The 14,184-nt window shown below is 62.2% G+C and overlaps 1 protein-coding gene across 3 annotated transcripts in view; it reads left to right on the forward strand.

Moving 5' to 3' along the window:
- The window catches only part of OPA3 (outer mitochondrial membrane lipid metabolism regulator OPA3), a 31,692-nt gene that overhangs the window by 15,257 nt on the left and 2,251 nt on the right, over positions 1 to 14,184 (forward strand). For 2 of the 3 annotated variants that reach the window (XM_070062092.2, XM_089320066.1), the window contains exon 2: positions 1,375 to 2,832. The exons of the other annotated variant lie outside the window; for it this stretch is intronic. In XM_070062092.2, coding sequence (XP_069918193.1) covers positions 1,375 to 1,778 — 404 coding nt within the window. In that variant the 3' untranslated portion in view covers positions 1,779 to 2,832. Of the gene's footprint in view, positions 1 to 1,374; positions 2,833 to 14,184 lie in introns of those variants that run through there. 3 annotated transcript variants of the gene reach the window in all.

Here is a 14,184-nt window from a genome sequence, read left to right on the forward strand (position 1 = left end):
TGGCTCTGGAGATGGGGACATCCAGGAGCTTGGAGCGGCACGGGGGTGGGGCCTCTGTGCTGTGTCACAACTTGGTGGACCTGCCCAGAGCCGGTGTGGTGGTCACCAGGGGGAGGCGGCCCAGGTGGCAGGTAGCAGACCCCCGGGACCCCAGCTCCTTCTTGGGCTAAAACCTCAGTGTTGGAGGACCCCGAGCAGCCCGCAGCCCCAGGGCCAAGCCCCCATTGGCTGCCACAGTGGCTGCCAGGGCCTGGGCCTCCTGTCTGCAGTCCAGCAGAGGCCCCGCCCCTTAAAGACAGGGACAGGTAAACCTGCACGTTCAAGCTGCGCTTCCCACGGCTGTGCAGTCCCAGCAGATGGCGTTTCTGGTGTGTCCTGAGTGTCCAGCTGCCCTCTGAACCCATCTTGTGCCTTGGTGCTGCCGAGGTCCAGCTGGAGAAACTGGGAGGAACGGGCTCTGCTTTGCAGTCGGAAATTGTACACTTTCATAGATGCCGTCCCGGTCCCCCCGCATTCTCTCCAAGGAGTCATAGACCCACAACCAAACGGCGTGCAGAATTCACATTTTAATTCCCTGTGACCGTAAGGTTCTTTGTGATGAAAGAGGTTCTTCTGGATTGAGCTGATTTTAAAATTTTTAGTGCACAGTTTGAAACCTTCCTGGCAGGCATGTCTGTGGCTCGCGTGTGCCGAGTGTGCCGTGGCCGGCTCGGCTCTAGCGTCTCGTGCCCTCGGAGGCACGGGGACTCCGGCGGGAGGGAGTCCCGGTCAGCAGCAGTTCTGCCGTGGTCTCAGGGACTCGGGCTGAGCGCCTTCCTCAGTGTCTGCTCCCGCGGCGCCTGCCGTGTGCCCGTTCCTAGGGAGGTGCCCAGAACCTCACTGGGAAGCCGGTGCCGGCGTGGCACTGAGCGCCCCCTTCGCCCCGGAGTGTGGGGAGAGGATTGCTTACCCTACGGGTTCCCCCTTCGCAGCACCCCAACTTCACACTTGCGGAAGATAAAGAAGGGGGTTGGCCTTCCTTGTGGGAGATGGGTGGGGCCGCAGTGCCAGGGGAGGAGGGCGGCCTGGCCCCAGCGTGACTGAAGGGAGGAGCGGAGGGAGCTATATACCTGTGCTTCTATACCTGTGACCTTGGCTCGCAGCAGGTCCTTGTGACTCCAGGGGCGTGGCCTCTGCAGGACCAGAGGGCGCTTGTAGAGATGTCCTGGGGTGACGCTGGGTGACGCTGGGTGCAGGTGCTGTCCAGACGCGCCGCCATTCCCCACCCCGCATCCTGGCTGCCGCGTACCCATTTGCACCACTGAGGACCGTGGCGAGGAGGGGCAAGGTTTGGATCGGGCTCCGCACGCAGCTGACCCCTCTCTCCCCTCGCAGTGTACCACTGGGTGGAGATGCGGACCAAGATGCGCATCATGGGCTTCCGGGGCACGGCCATCAAGCCGCTGAACGAGGAGGCGGCCGCCGAGCTGGGCGCCGAGCTGCTGGGCGAGGCCACCATCTTCATCGTGGGCGGAGGCTGCCTGGTCCTGGAGTACTGGCGCCACCAGTCGCAGCAGCGCCACAAGGAGGAGGAGCAGCGGGCGGCCTGGGACGCGCTGCGGGACGAGGTGGGCCACCTGGCGCTGGCGCTGGAGGCGCTGCAGGCGCAGGTGCAGGCGGTGCCGCCGCAGAGCGCGCTGGAGGAGCTGCGCGCGCAGGTGCAGGAGGTGCGCGCCCAGCTCTGCGCCGCCGGGGAGCGGCCGCCCGCCTCCCACGCAGCGTCCTCCGCCCAGAACTAGGACTCAGGGCTGGACTTGAACGTGGCCACGTGTGCCCTGACATGGCCTTCTCCCCACACCACCCGACCTGCGCCGGCCAGTGGAAACCAGGGAGGTGGAGGCAACTCGGTATGGGGCTCCCCCTTCCATCGGGACGCCCTGGCGGGTACAGCTGGTGGCACAGCCCCCTCCAGCTCTAACTGCCTGGCACCCCAGACCACACTGACCTGCTCAGTCCCAGCCAGCCGGACATCGCCTGCTCTCTTCTGACAAAGGAAAGAGACAGGAACTGAACTTGCCACCCCGCCCGCTTGTACTGATGAGCGCTGCCTGTCCCCGGGCCCCGGGAACGCCCTCCTTCGTCAGGACGCACATCTGTCTCACCCAGGTTCAGCCCAGCTGGGCCCCGGCTGTGCCTGCTCTTACGGGGGTAGGCAGGTAACTGGCTGGAGAGGCGGGGTCTCTACACAGAGCACTTGAGAGTGGGGGCCCTCCGTGCCTGTCAGACAGCCCCAGAGCACGTTCAGTGAACAGGCACGTCCCTCCCACCGGCCGTTCCCTGAAGCTGCAGGTGGGGTGGGGGTGAGGCAAGGCTTTCTTCCACTCCCCCGGCACAGACCTGTCCAGGTAGAAGCCAAGGAAGCCGAAATTGGGAGTGGCCTAAGGGGTGGTGGGCGGAGCCAGGGGAGGGGCCGCTGCCCGGTTTCCATGGTTACCACTGCCCATCACTGTTCTAATGGAGCCCCGAGGTTGGCTGCGGGGGCGGGGGCGTCCTCCGTGCCTTCCCTGAGCCCCCGTTACTTTCTCCATTTCATGGGCGATGAAGCTGAGAGAGGCAGAGTCACCCAGAGGTGGGGTGGGGGCTGGGCAGGCTGGGCCCGAGCTGCCCCCTGACCTGCTCTGCGCCTGCCCTGAGTTGTCCCTGCAGGTGGCTGGTCCCGGCGGGCAGCAGCCCTCTGCTTGCAGCCGTCGGGGTGGGGGGGAGGCTCTGCTTTCCTACTGGCTAAACCTTGATGGAGCTGTGGTCTGGGGAGAGGGGTCAGAATAAACTTGAACGTGAAGCTGGTGTCTTCAATTTGATGTGCGTGTATGTTTCATACTTGAAGAGTCCCCGCCCACCGTAGAGAAGCGGCCCTTCCTGCGCCTGTGATGCAAGAAACGTCGACAGGCCGCCCGCCACACTGCCCTCGCTGTTTGGTGCCACGCGCTCACAGCAGTGACAGCCCCTCCCCGGCCTCGCGGGGCCTCAGCGCGCGAAGACCTGGCTGGAGCAGCGCCACCGCCCCCTCCCCTGGGTATCTGGGAGAGGGGGCTGGGCCGAGAGTCACAGGCCACGGGCCCTCCAGCCCTGCCTGGTCCTGTTGCCCCCTTGTTTTCTCTGACGGCTGAGAGCTGCCCCAGGAGAACTTCACGTAAGCTCCAGCCCAGCCCGCAGGCCATGCCCGTCCAGCCACTGTGATGCTGAGTGGCCAGGCATGGGTCCCCCTGGCCAGTGCTGGGGGAGCTCCCTGGACAGAAGCAGGGTGGGGGTGGAGGGCTCACCAAGCACCTGCTGTGCCCCTGGCCTCACTCCCGGAGCTGGCCATCAGCCAGGAACAAGACAAGCACCTGCCCACCGCCGCCCCTGTCTAGGTTGGGGAGGACGGGGACGGTGCTAGGGCCAGTCCAGCATTGGGGTGGCCGCGGGGAGGTCTGAGGAACCAAGCAGGGGCAGTGGGGGCGGCCGCTTAGGTCGGGAGGCCTAAGAGACAGCCGCCGGGGAAAGGGACGGGTGGGCAGCACCCACAGACGCCCCGAAGCCGGTCCTGGAGCAGCGGGGGTCCTGGCTGTCAGAGTCCCCGGAGCAGGGCTGTGCGGGTGGAGCCCTGCCGCCTCTCTCTCTGTCCACACTTCCTGTGGCTGCGGCTGCTTCCGCCGGCGGGGCTGTGTGTCTGCACCAGACGCGAATGGTCCCCAAAGCTGGAGATGGCTCCTCTCCAGCTCTTTCTAGAGCTTACTCACCCCTGAGGGAGAATGCACAGGGGAGGGGCATGGACAGGGAGATCCGGCAAACGCAGGTGGTCCCCTCCGCCCCAGCGGACACAGCTCTGGGGGTCCCACAGCCTCCAGGGCCCCCACAGGACCGCCTGCCTCCCTTCTGCCTGGCCTGGCTTCCTTCACGCCCGCAGAGCCGTCTCCGGGGCACCGCCACCTGCAGCAAGAGTTCGCCTGAGCCCCGTGTGCACGTCCACGTGATCGCCCACAGCTCCCCGTGTGTGTGTGTGTGTGTGTGCACATGCATGGACGCACTGCACGTGTTGCAAGCTTCATGCAGGAAACATACGCCATGCCATGTCGTGTGTCACGTTGTGTGATGCTGTGTGTACCGCTGGGATGGACGCCTCACTACATAGTTACTCTGCAGCCCAGCGTGAGGTTTCCATCTCTGGGAGGCAGCCTGTGTGCTCTCTCGCCGTGCGTGTGTGTGCGCGCTGTAACATGGGGATTCTGGGCTGACCGGATCCGCTACCTGCCGCAGCTCACTGCTCTGCCGTGTGCAGCGCCCTGCCTGTGTTGCTTTCTGTTTCGTTCTGTTTCGGGAAGAAAAGTGCACGCGTGGGGATGCGGTGCGTAAGCCCACGTGGGCTGCCCTCGGCTGTGGTGCAGACTTTGGCTTTTATGCTGATGGAAGCGGGAGCAGGGCGGAGGGCTCTGAACTGGGGAGGGAGTGGCCCAGAGACCCTTGCCGGCCTGCCCGCTGGGGAGCTGCTGTGGGCAGCGGTCCAGGCGGAGGCCGGGAGCCTTGGTGGGGGATGGCATCCAGGGCAGAGGCGATGCCAGCTGCACAAAGTTTCGCAGGGGGACCGGGCAGGACGGCTGAGCCCTGCGCTGCGGGCGTGTCTGTCCCATGCGTGCACTAGCAGGGAGGTGTCCCACATCCCGAGGAGGGGGGACGCCCTTGGAATCGGCTGGGAGGAGATCCTGGTAGCCCCGGTGCCCCAGGCTCGGACCGTTCCTGGCAGCTGGCGGTTGTTCTAGGTTGTGGTTCCTGAGCTCCCCCACACCGGGTCACTGAGCATTCCTCTCGCTGACTTGCTGTTCGGGACATCCCCCCCCCCCAGAAAGGGGCGGAGTCAGCAGATCTGGACCTGCCCTAGGGCTCTTCATCCCAGCAGAGGGCGGTCACGGACCAGGGTCCCGGTGGGCTCTGTCACTTACAGGAAGCCCACTGCGCCCTGGGCACAGCCCTGTGCCTTGGTGCTCACTTTTGTCCAAATTGCAGTCTCTTCGTGCAAGTCCAGCCATTCCAGAGAAGCCAGAGGAACCCCGTCTCCAGTCCAGGGGAGATGTGCAGGCCCCATTCAGGAGTGGTCTGGCCACGTGAGCTCTAAGCCTCCCTGCTGTGGCCATGGACACTGTCACTGCTGTCCACAGCCAGTGGCGTGCACCTGCCTCCCTGCGCCGGCGCCAGCACTTCTCCGGGGAGACACCTGGAGCCGAGGGTGTGAGTGCCGGAAGTGCTCCGTGTCCTCCGTGTCGTGCAGAGGGTCCACATCTCACCTGCACAGGGGTCCTGCGGTGGGTCCGGGGGTGACTGCAGGGCCAGGGTTCAGGCTCACAACACTGCAGGACGGCGGATTTCACACACACACACACGCACGCACACACACACCCATGCACACGCACGCACACACACGCACACGGATGCTGATCTGGGCTATGGTCATCATTGCACTATGTACAAGTGGATTTCAGAAAGTTAGCGGGGGTGGGAGGGCCAGTGTGTGGCAGCTGCTTGCGACCTCGGCAGCCCATGTCAGTGCTGGTTCGAGTCCCGCTGCTGCCCATCCAGTGCCGCGCTAAGGCCCCTGGGATGCAGAGGAGGGCGGTCCCAATCCTCGGGCTCCTGCTACCGTTTGGGAAGAACCAGCAGATGGAAGTCCTCTCTCTGTCACTCTGCCTTTTTAAGTTGGTGTAGGGGCAAACATGGGCTCAGTGATTAGGACCCCACTTGGAGACCCACACCCTTATCAGAGTGCCAGGTTCCTGTCCAGGCCCCGCCTCCGTTCCCAGCTTCCTGCTCAGGTGCGCCCTGGGAGGCAGCGGGTGATGGCTCAAGCACCTGGTCCCTGCCGTCCACGTGAGGCCCAAGCGGAATCCTTGGCGCCTGGCTTTGGCCCAGCCCGTCCTGAGTATTGCAGCCATCTGGAGATTGACCCCCCCCACCCCCGCACTCTGCCTTTGAAGTAGATGAAGATCAATAAGCACTTTACATCACGCGCATTTTCTAGAGGCCGGAGCTCTGGCGTTAGTGTCCGGGCTGGAACCCGGTGCTGGCTGCGGTCCCGCCCGAGGATCCGGGAAAGCTCCTGCCCGCCCGGCGGCGCCCTGGCCTCATCGTCCCCACTTCTGGCTCCGCCTTCACCGGGCCTTCTCCCTCTGGGCCTGTGGCTTCTCGTCTGTCTCTTTTTCAGAAGATGTTTATTTATTTATTTTTTTATTTATTTTTTTGACAGGCAGAGTGGACAGTGAGAGAGAGACAGAGAGAAAGGTCTTCCTTTTGCCGTTGGTTCACCCTCCAATGGTCACCGCGGCCAGCACACCACACTGATCCGAAGGCAGGAACCAGGTGCTTATCCTGGTCTCCCATGGGGTGCAGGGCCCAAGCACTTGGGCCATCCTCCACTGCACTCCTGGGCCACAGCAGAGAGCTGGCCTGGAAGAGGGGCAACTGGGACAGAATCCGGTGCCCCGACCGGGACTAGAACCCAGTGTGCCTAGGATTAGCCTAGTGAGCCGTGGCGCCGGCCTGACGTTTATTATTTATTTGAAAGAGCCACGCAGTGAGACAAGGGGAGACAGAGAGAGAGAGAGATCTTCCATCTGCTGGTTGATTCCCCAAATGACTGTGACAGCCAGGGCTGGGCCAGGCTGGGGCCAGGCTGGAGCCAGGAGCCAGGAGCTTCTTCTGGGTCTCCCACGTGGGTGCAGGGGCCCAAGTCCTTGGGCCGCCCTCCTTTGCCTTCCCAGTGCATTAGCAGGGAGCTGGGTGGGAAGCAGAGCAGTCAGGACTCGAACTTGTGCTCAGATATGGGGTGCCAGCCTCACAGGCTGCAGCTTAACCCACTGAGCCAAAACACTGGCCCCTCCCCTTCTGTGTCCATGAATTCAGGGCCCACCTGGGTAATCCAGGATGATGTCATGTTGAGATCCGTAAGTTAGTTTCATCTGCAAAGACCCTCTTCCCACAAAAGGCCACATTCACCTGTCCCCGCAACTGGCGTGGGGACCCATCTTTTTCTGGGCTACCCTAAACCTACTGCAGGGGGTAAGTCTCTCCCTGCCCCCACCCCGACTCAGAGCCCAGCAAGATGGTCTCCCATCTCAGCTGACTTCCCCCAAACACGGGGGTCCGCTCTGTGGCTACACAGGACGGCCCACAGGCTCCAGGGACGGGCAGGTGGATGCATTTGGGGACCATTATTTATATTGAATGGGCTACATCCACTTTGTTTTTATTTGAAAGGCAGAGAGAGAGAGACAGACAGATCTGTGCACTGGTTCACTCCCCAGATGCCTGTAAGAGCCAGAGCTGGGCCAGGCTGCAGCCATCTGGAGCAGAGGCCCCAGCACTGTCACCTGCTGCCTCCCAGGGGCCACGGCAACAGGAAGCTGGAGCTGGGGGCTCCCACCTAGGATGCGGGGTCCCAGGCTGTGCCCGTCGGCCACCCCACCCCCTGACGTTGGAGGTGCTCTTCACAGAATGTGGGGGATACCCTCTGTCCGAGGGGCTCTCCTGGGGAGCCGGGTGGGGTGGGGCGGGGCGGGCTTGGGGGGCGTGGGCGTTGCTGGTCTATTGGCCGTGAAGGGCGCCTGCTCTCCGTGTCCTTAGTTTTTGTAGGCGCCGTCTCTGCTCCTACAGGAGTCTCTCGCATTTCCGTGGTCCAGACGTGGCCACCTCTTCCTTCACGATCCTGTTTCCTCCCTTGTTTGGGACAAGCGCCTCCCCCAGCCCCAGTTTACAGAGGAGGAAGCTGAGACAGAAAGCACATCTCCAGTTCCTGGAGTCTTGGGGCCCAGGCTCTGTGTGAAGGGTTGTGCAGGAATCCTATCTTTGAATCCTACAATCTCCTGGAACTCCAAGACCAGCCTCAGGCCCAGCCGGTCACGAGGGTGACTCACAGGGCTGGGGGGAGGGGAGCTATCTTGCTCCCTGCTTGGTTTATTCCAGCACAAGGAGACAGATGAAATTCAGTGCAGGGCGGCGCTGTGGCACAGCGGGTAAAGCCACCGCCTGCAGCGCCAGCATCCTATATGGACACTGGTTCTAGTCCCGGCTGCTCCACTTCCGATCCAGCCCCCTGCTACTGCACCTGGGAATGCAGCGGAAGACGGCCCAGGGCTTGGGTCCTTGCCACCCATGGAGGAGACCCAGACGGAGTTCCTGGCTCCTGCCTTCGACCCGGCCTGGCCCCAGCCATGATGCCCGTTTGGGGAGTGAACCAGCAGGTGGAAGATCTCTGTCTCTCTGACTCTGTCTCTGTGACTCTGCCAGTCAAACAAGCAAGTGAGAAAATAAATCTTTACAGATCAATCAGTCAACAGTGAGAAGGAGCGCAAGCCCCAGAGAGCCCAGGTACAAAGGCCCAGCAGTGAGAGGACGGCTCGTGTTTTTGCACAAACTGTGCAGGGGCAGGAGTGGGGCTGGCGCCCGGGTCTCACAGGGCCGGGCGTGGGGAGGGCGTGGCCTCCGTGCTGGACTGCACAGGTAGGGGAGGGAGGCAGGGACGAGGGGAATCTCCGCTCTGGTCCTTTCTTCCCGTCCTCACCTTTGTTTTCCAAATATTGCAAGGGTAGCAGACATGCAAGAGCAGAAAACGGGAAATCATGGAAACCCCACGACCCAGAGGTCGCCGTGGCCTCCTGGCTGTGACTCGCGCGCGTGTGCGTGTGTGTGGGTGTGGGTGTGGAGGGAGACTGTGTTGTATCCTCAAAAGACAACCCACGGATCACGTGTCCATGACCTAATGGACTTGGGTTCCTGCATCAGGAATGGGGCTCCTGCTTCCCAGAAAACAGAATGAATGTGAGCTCCCCTCCCCCACCCCCACTCCCAGGGCCGGGGCAGGTGCGGAGAAGGAAGAGACCCAGCGCGATGGCGATTGATCGGCCAGCATGGGCGCTTCCTGCGGCTCCCGGTGAGGGTGAAAGTGCAGCCTCCTCGTGCTGACCGGTGGCCAGGAGCCTCCTGTCTTCAGGAAGGCCAGCTCGCTCGCTGAATGTTTCCCTGGCTTCTGGCACGGGCCGCTCCGTCTGGCCTGGTCTGTTGAGGCCTTGGCCAGGGGCTCTGTCTGAAACGCCGGCCTCCCGCTGTTGTGGATCCCGGGTCGTCCTAGGGAGCGCCCTGGAGGGGCAGGTGTCAGCACGGGCAAAGGGCTGGCCAACACAGCGCGTGGCTGGAGTGGCTGCGTAGGGCAGGAGTGGGGGGACATGAAGTGGGGGTGCGGCTTGTGCCAAACCTCCTGTGCCACAGGGACAGGGCCCCGCCAGCCCTGAGGAGCCGGGGGATTTTCTGTTTGTCGGCTTGGTTGCTTTATTGAAGCGAGTCTAGCACGGGACAGTGTGCGTAGCTGGGGGCGGGCTGCAGGGGTCCAGGCCAAAGCTGCGGCATCATGGTTGGGGACAGGGCTGAGACAGAGGGCAGCCTGGTCAGGACCACGAAGCTGTACCCCGGGCGGTGACGGTGCAGCTGCACAGGGCCCCGGGTCACAGCGCAGCGTGGGCTGGATCCGGGGTCTCCCGTCACATGGGACTCCTGGCTGCATCCCGGGCTGGGCGGGCACCTGCTCCTGGGCTGTGCCTGTGGTACCTGCTTTCGTAAAATACAGTCAGGGAGTGGGAGAGGAAACACGCGTGGTGTGCAGCCCACAGCTTAGCAAGGCCGGGCAGGGTGTCCCCAGCGGCCTCCTTCCCTGCGGGGGACTCGGCTGTCTGAGAAGTACCCGGCTGTCTAAGCCTCCGCTCCCCCTTCTCTGACCTGGGAGGGGGGCAGGGCAGAGAGACCAGCACCACCTGCACAGGTGCTGAGACAGGAGGGCCCCTGGGAGGCCCTTGAAGGGCCTGGTCCCCCCGCCCCCAGCTCCCAGGTTACATACACTGTGGACCTCACACCCACACAGATGGGGGCCTGGGTGCGGGACAGGGCCCAGCAGGGGCAAGAACACAGAGGGCAGCCCCAGAATCCTCCCTGGATGGAGCCGTGGGAGGAGCCCTGATAGCCCCACCCCCAGGGCACACCTGCCCCTGGAGAGGTGGACAAGCCAGGGCACTTGTCCCCGGTGCGCAGCGGGAGGCTGGGGTGCAGCTGAGTTGTTGTGCTCACTGGGCCATCACTGGCTGCCCCATCTCCTGACCCCAGCCCGGAGCAGACAGGCCCCTCCCCTCGGGGAGCACAGACCCCCAGGGAGGGGGGAAGGGTCTCAGTGCCCTCCCCTCCTCCCCCCCAGAGCAGGGCTGTTGAAGTGGGGCGGGGACCACCTGGCTCCAGTCCCCCCAGCACATCCTGCAGCCTCAGGGCTGGGGTCCCTGTGATGACCGAGACCATCCCTCTGCACGGGACCCGGGGGGCCCAGGCCACTCCGGCAGGGGGCTGCCACCTCCCCTCCTCGCGCCTGTTCAGCTTCTGCTCGCTCGTCTGGTTCTCGCTCGCTTTGCTGAGGTGCGATTCCGCGGCTTTCAGTCCACCCTCGGGGTGCCCGGTCACCACCGCGACCAGTTTCAAACCTTTCTGTACCTACGCGTCCCAGCCCCCTCCGCTGGCAACGGGAGCCGCCGGGCCCTCCTCCATGGATCGCCGCCTGTAGCTGCTGTGGGTGTGGGGCCTCTTTCCTGTCTGGGGCTGACGAGCACCCCACGCTGTGGGCGCCCCCGGGTTTGTCTGGCGCATGGGTAGCCCCCCCGTCGCCTGCTGTGAATGTCCGTGCGCGTGCTCTGCTGTGCCGTGTGCTCGCCTCTCTCCTGGGCAGGAGTAGGCTGGCCGCGGTCAGCTGGGTGTTGCTCTCAGGACAGCCAGGCTCCCCGCCCAGCCCTGCCATTTTCGGTCCCTGCCCGCACGTGCAGCTCCCCGCGTTGTCGCCACTGGAGGGGGTGGGCGTGCTGCTCTCTTCTTGTTGGCTGGTGGTATTTTTTTCCTTTCTTTTTATTACTTTATTTTTATTTTATTTGAAAGGTATAGAAAGACAGAGCCAGAGCCAGAGAGGGAGCTTCCATCCACTGGCTCAGTCCCCAGATGGCTGCAGCAGCCACGGCTGGGCCAGGCTGAAGCCAGAAGCCCAGGACTCCGTAGGAGTCTCCCATGTGGGTGGCAGGGTCCCTCCCCAGTGTGTGAGCCGTCGCCCCTCCCAGGGTGCGCACGAGCAGGAAGCTGGAACGCAAGCCAAGGAGCCCCTCCTCCAGAGTCAGACGCTGCAGGAGTGGAGGGCGTTTGGTCCCAGAGATGCACTTTAGGAGATCCAGGGTCCAAAGAAGGCGGGAACCTGGGAACTCTCGTGGGCACGTGGGGCTGATCTGTCCCAGGCAGCAGAAGCGCTTTGTGGGAAACATCCCTGCAGATGTCGAGACAGAACAGGGACAGGGGCCAGCGCTGTGGCACAGCAGGTTAAAGCCCTGGCCTGCAGCGCCAGCAACCCATGTGGGCACCAGTTTGAATCCCGGCTGCTCCACTTCTGACCCAGCTCTCTGCTGTGGCCTGGGAAAGCAGTGGAAGATGGGCCAAGTCCTTGGGCCCCTGCACCCACGTGGGAGACCCAGAAGAAGCTCCTGGCTCCTGACTTTGGATTGGCACAGCTCCAGCTGTTGCGGCCAATTGGCAAGTGAACCAGCAGAGGGAAGACACCCCCCCCCCCGCCTCTGCTTCTCTCTGTGTAACTCTGACTTTCAAATAAATAAATAAATCTTAAAACAAACAAACAAAAACAACAAGAGCATATAAGGAGGCTGGTGCTGTGGCCTAGCGGGTTAAGCTGCCGCCTGCGCCTGCACATCCCATATGAGCACTGGTTCAAGCCCTGGCAGCCCCACTTCCCATCCAGCTCCCTGCTAATGAGCCTGGAAAAGCAGCAGACGATGGCCCGAGTGCTTGGGCTCCTGACTTCTGCCTGGCCCAGTCCTGGCTGTCGCAGCTGTTTGAGGACTGAACCAGCGGGTGGAACAGTCTCTGTCTCTCCTCCTCTCTGTGATTCTTTCAAATAAATAAATAAATGTAAGAAAAAGGAAAGCTCTCTCAGTGCTGCTTGCATCATGATTTACTCTTTTTGAAATATTATTTACTTGAAAGCCAGAGATGCACACAGAGAGAAGGAGAGGCAGGGAGAGAGCGAGCGCGAGAGCAAGAGCGAGAGAGGTCTTCCATCTGCTGGTTCACTCCCCAGTTGGCCTCAACGGCCAGACCTGAGCTGATCTGAAGCCAGGAGCCAGGAGCTTCTTCCGGGTCTCCCATGTGGGTGCAGGGGCCCAAGGACTTCGGCCATCTTCTACTGCTTTCCCAGGCCACAGCAGAGAGCTGGATCGGAAGTGGAGCAGCTGGGACTCGAACCAGCACCCATATGGGATGCAGGCACTGCAGGCGGTGGCTTTACCTGCTCTGCCACAGCGCCGGCTCCATGATTTCCCTTTTATCTCACACTATAAATCCTTCCTGAAGAGGTTACAAAAATCAGCAACATAGGCCGGCGCCGCGGCTCACTTGGCTAATCCTCCACCTGTGGCGCCGGTACTCTGGGTTCTAGTCCTGGTTGCCCCTCTTCCAGGCCAGCTCTCTGCTGTGGCCAGGGAGTGCAGTGGAGGATGGCCCAGGTGCTTGGGCCCTGCACCCACATGGGAGACCAGGAGAAGCACCTGGCTCCTGGCTTCGGATCGGCACAGTGCGCCGGCTGTAGTGGCCATTTGGGGGGGTGAACCAACGGAAGGAAGACCTTTCTCTCTGTCTCTCTCTCTCACTGTCCACTCTGCCTGTCAAAAAAAAAAAAAAAAAAAAAAGCAACATAAATAGTTTTTTAAAAACCCATTTGTTACAAAATAATAATAAAAGGATATTTTAGAGTAGCAACCACCCCATCCTGGAAGCCACCTCACCATGGCATCCAAAACTGACAAGGACTTTGCAAGGACAGAGAATTCGTCTAAGTCACTAAAGGAGATAAAAAAAAAAAAAAATCCCGTGCGGTTTTAGACAAATGGGACGACCACACCGTGTCAAGACTGAGTTCTGACTCCACTGCTCATTCCAGCTTCCAACTTTTTTTTTTTTTTAACATTTATTTATTTACTTGAAAGACAGAGAGAGAGAGAAGGAAAGAGAGAGAAAGTGAGAGAAGTCTTCCATCCCCTGGTTCACTCCCCAGATGACAACAACGGCCAGATCTGGGCCACGCCAGAGGCAGGAGCCAGGGGCTTCTTCCGGGTCTCCCAGGTGGCTGCAGGAGCCCCAGCACTTGGGCCATCCTCCACTGCTTTCCCGGGGCATGGCAGAGAGCTGGAAGAGGAGCCTGGATCGGAACCAGTGCTCGGATACGGGACGCGGGCGTCACAGACTGTGCCACAGCACCGGCCCCTGGATGGACTTTGGGTCCCTCAGCCACTGGGGACATCTGAGGACAGAACCAGGAGATGGGAGCCCTGGGCCTGCTCTGTCAATCAGCGCAAACCCAGAGACTGCACAAACCAGAAGGGCTTTCCGGGGGGGGTCAGTACAGCGGGGGGAGCCGGGATCAGCGAGCCCTGCGTCCGTGTTCCGCAGTGGACAGCATAGAGTGTCGGGAAGGCACAGGGGCTGCGTGACGGACAGAAGAGACAAGGGCGGCCAACAAGGGTGGGCGTGTCCGTAAAGGCCTCCCAGGGCCTCTGCACGTGCGTCCCCGGCACAACCTCACTGCTCCGGAAGTCCCGGAGTGTGATGCCAGGTGGAGGTGGCCACATCCACCTGCACAAGTCCAGCTCCCTCAGTGGCCTCCCCGGAGCGGGAAACTTACTGCGAAGCCAGTCCCGGGGATCACCATGCCCCTGCCCCCGAAGGCAGACTGGCGCCCGCAGTGTGGACGCCCCCGGGGAGGGACGGAGCTGGCCTGCAAGGCTCCTGCGTGAGGTCCGCAGATGCTCAGGGGCCTGCCTGGAGTGGGCGGGGGGGTGTCTGGCACTTGGATGTCGCTGACCCGGGAAGGTCAAGGTCAGATCTGTGGTTTACAAAGGGCCCTCATGGGGCTGGCACTGTGGCGCCACCATCCCAAATGGGCAATGATTCGAGTCCTGGCTGCTGCACTTCCAATCCAGCTCCCTGCTGATGCACCTGGGAAAGCAGCGGAAGATGGCCCAAGTGCTGGGGCCCCTGCACCCACGTGGGAGACCCGGATGGAGCTCCTGGCTTCAGCCTGGCCCAGCCCTGGCTGTCGCA

The sequence above is a fragment of the Oryctolagus cuniculus genome, chromosome 18, assembly GCF_051225735.1.
Source record: "Oryctolagus cuniculus isolate XC-2025 breed Fujian yellow rabbit chromosome 18, ASM5122573v1, whole genome shotgun sequence".
NCBI lineage: Eukaryota > Metazoa > Chordata > Mammalia > Lagomorpha > Leporidae > Oryctolagus > Oryctolagus cuniculus.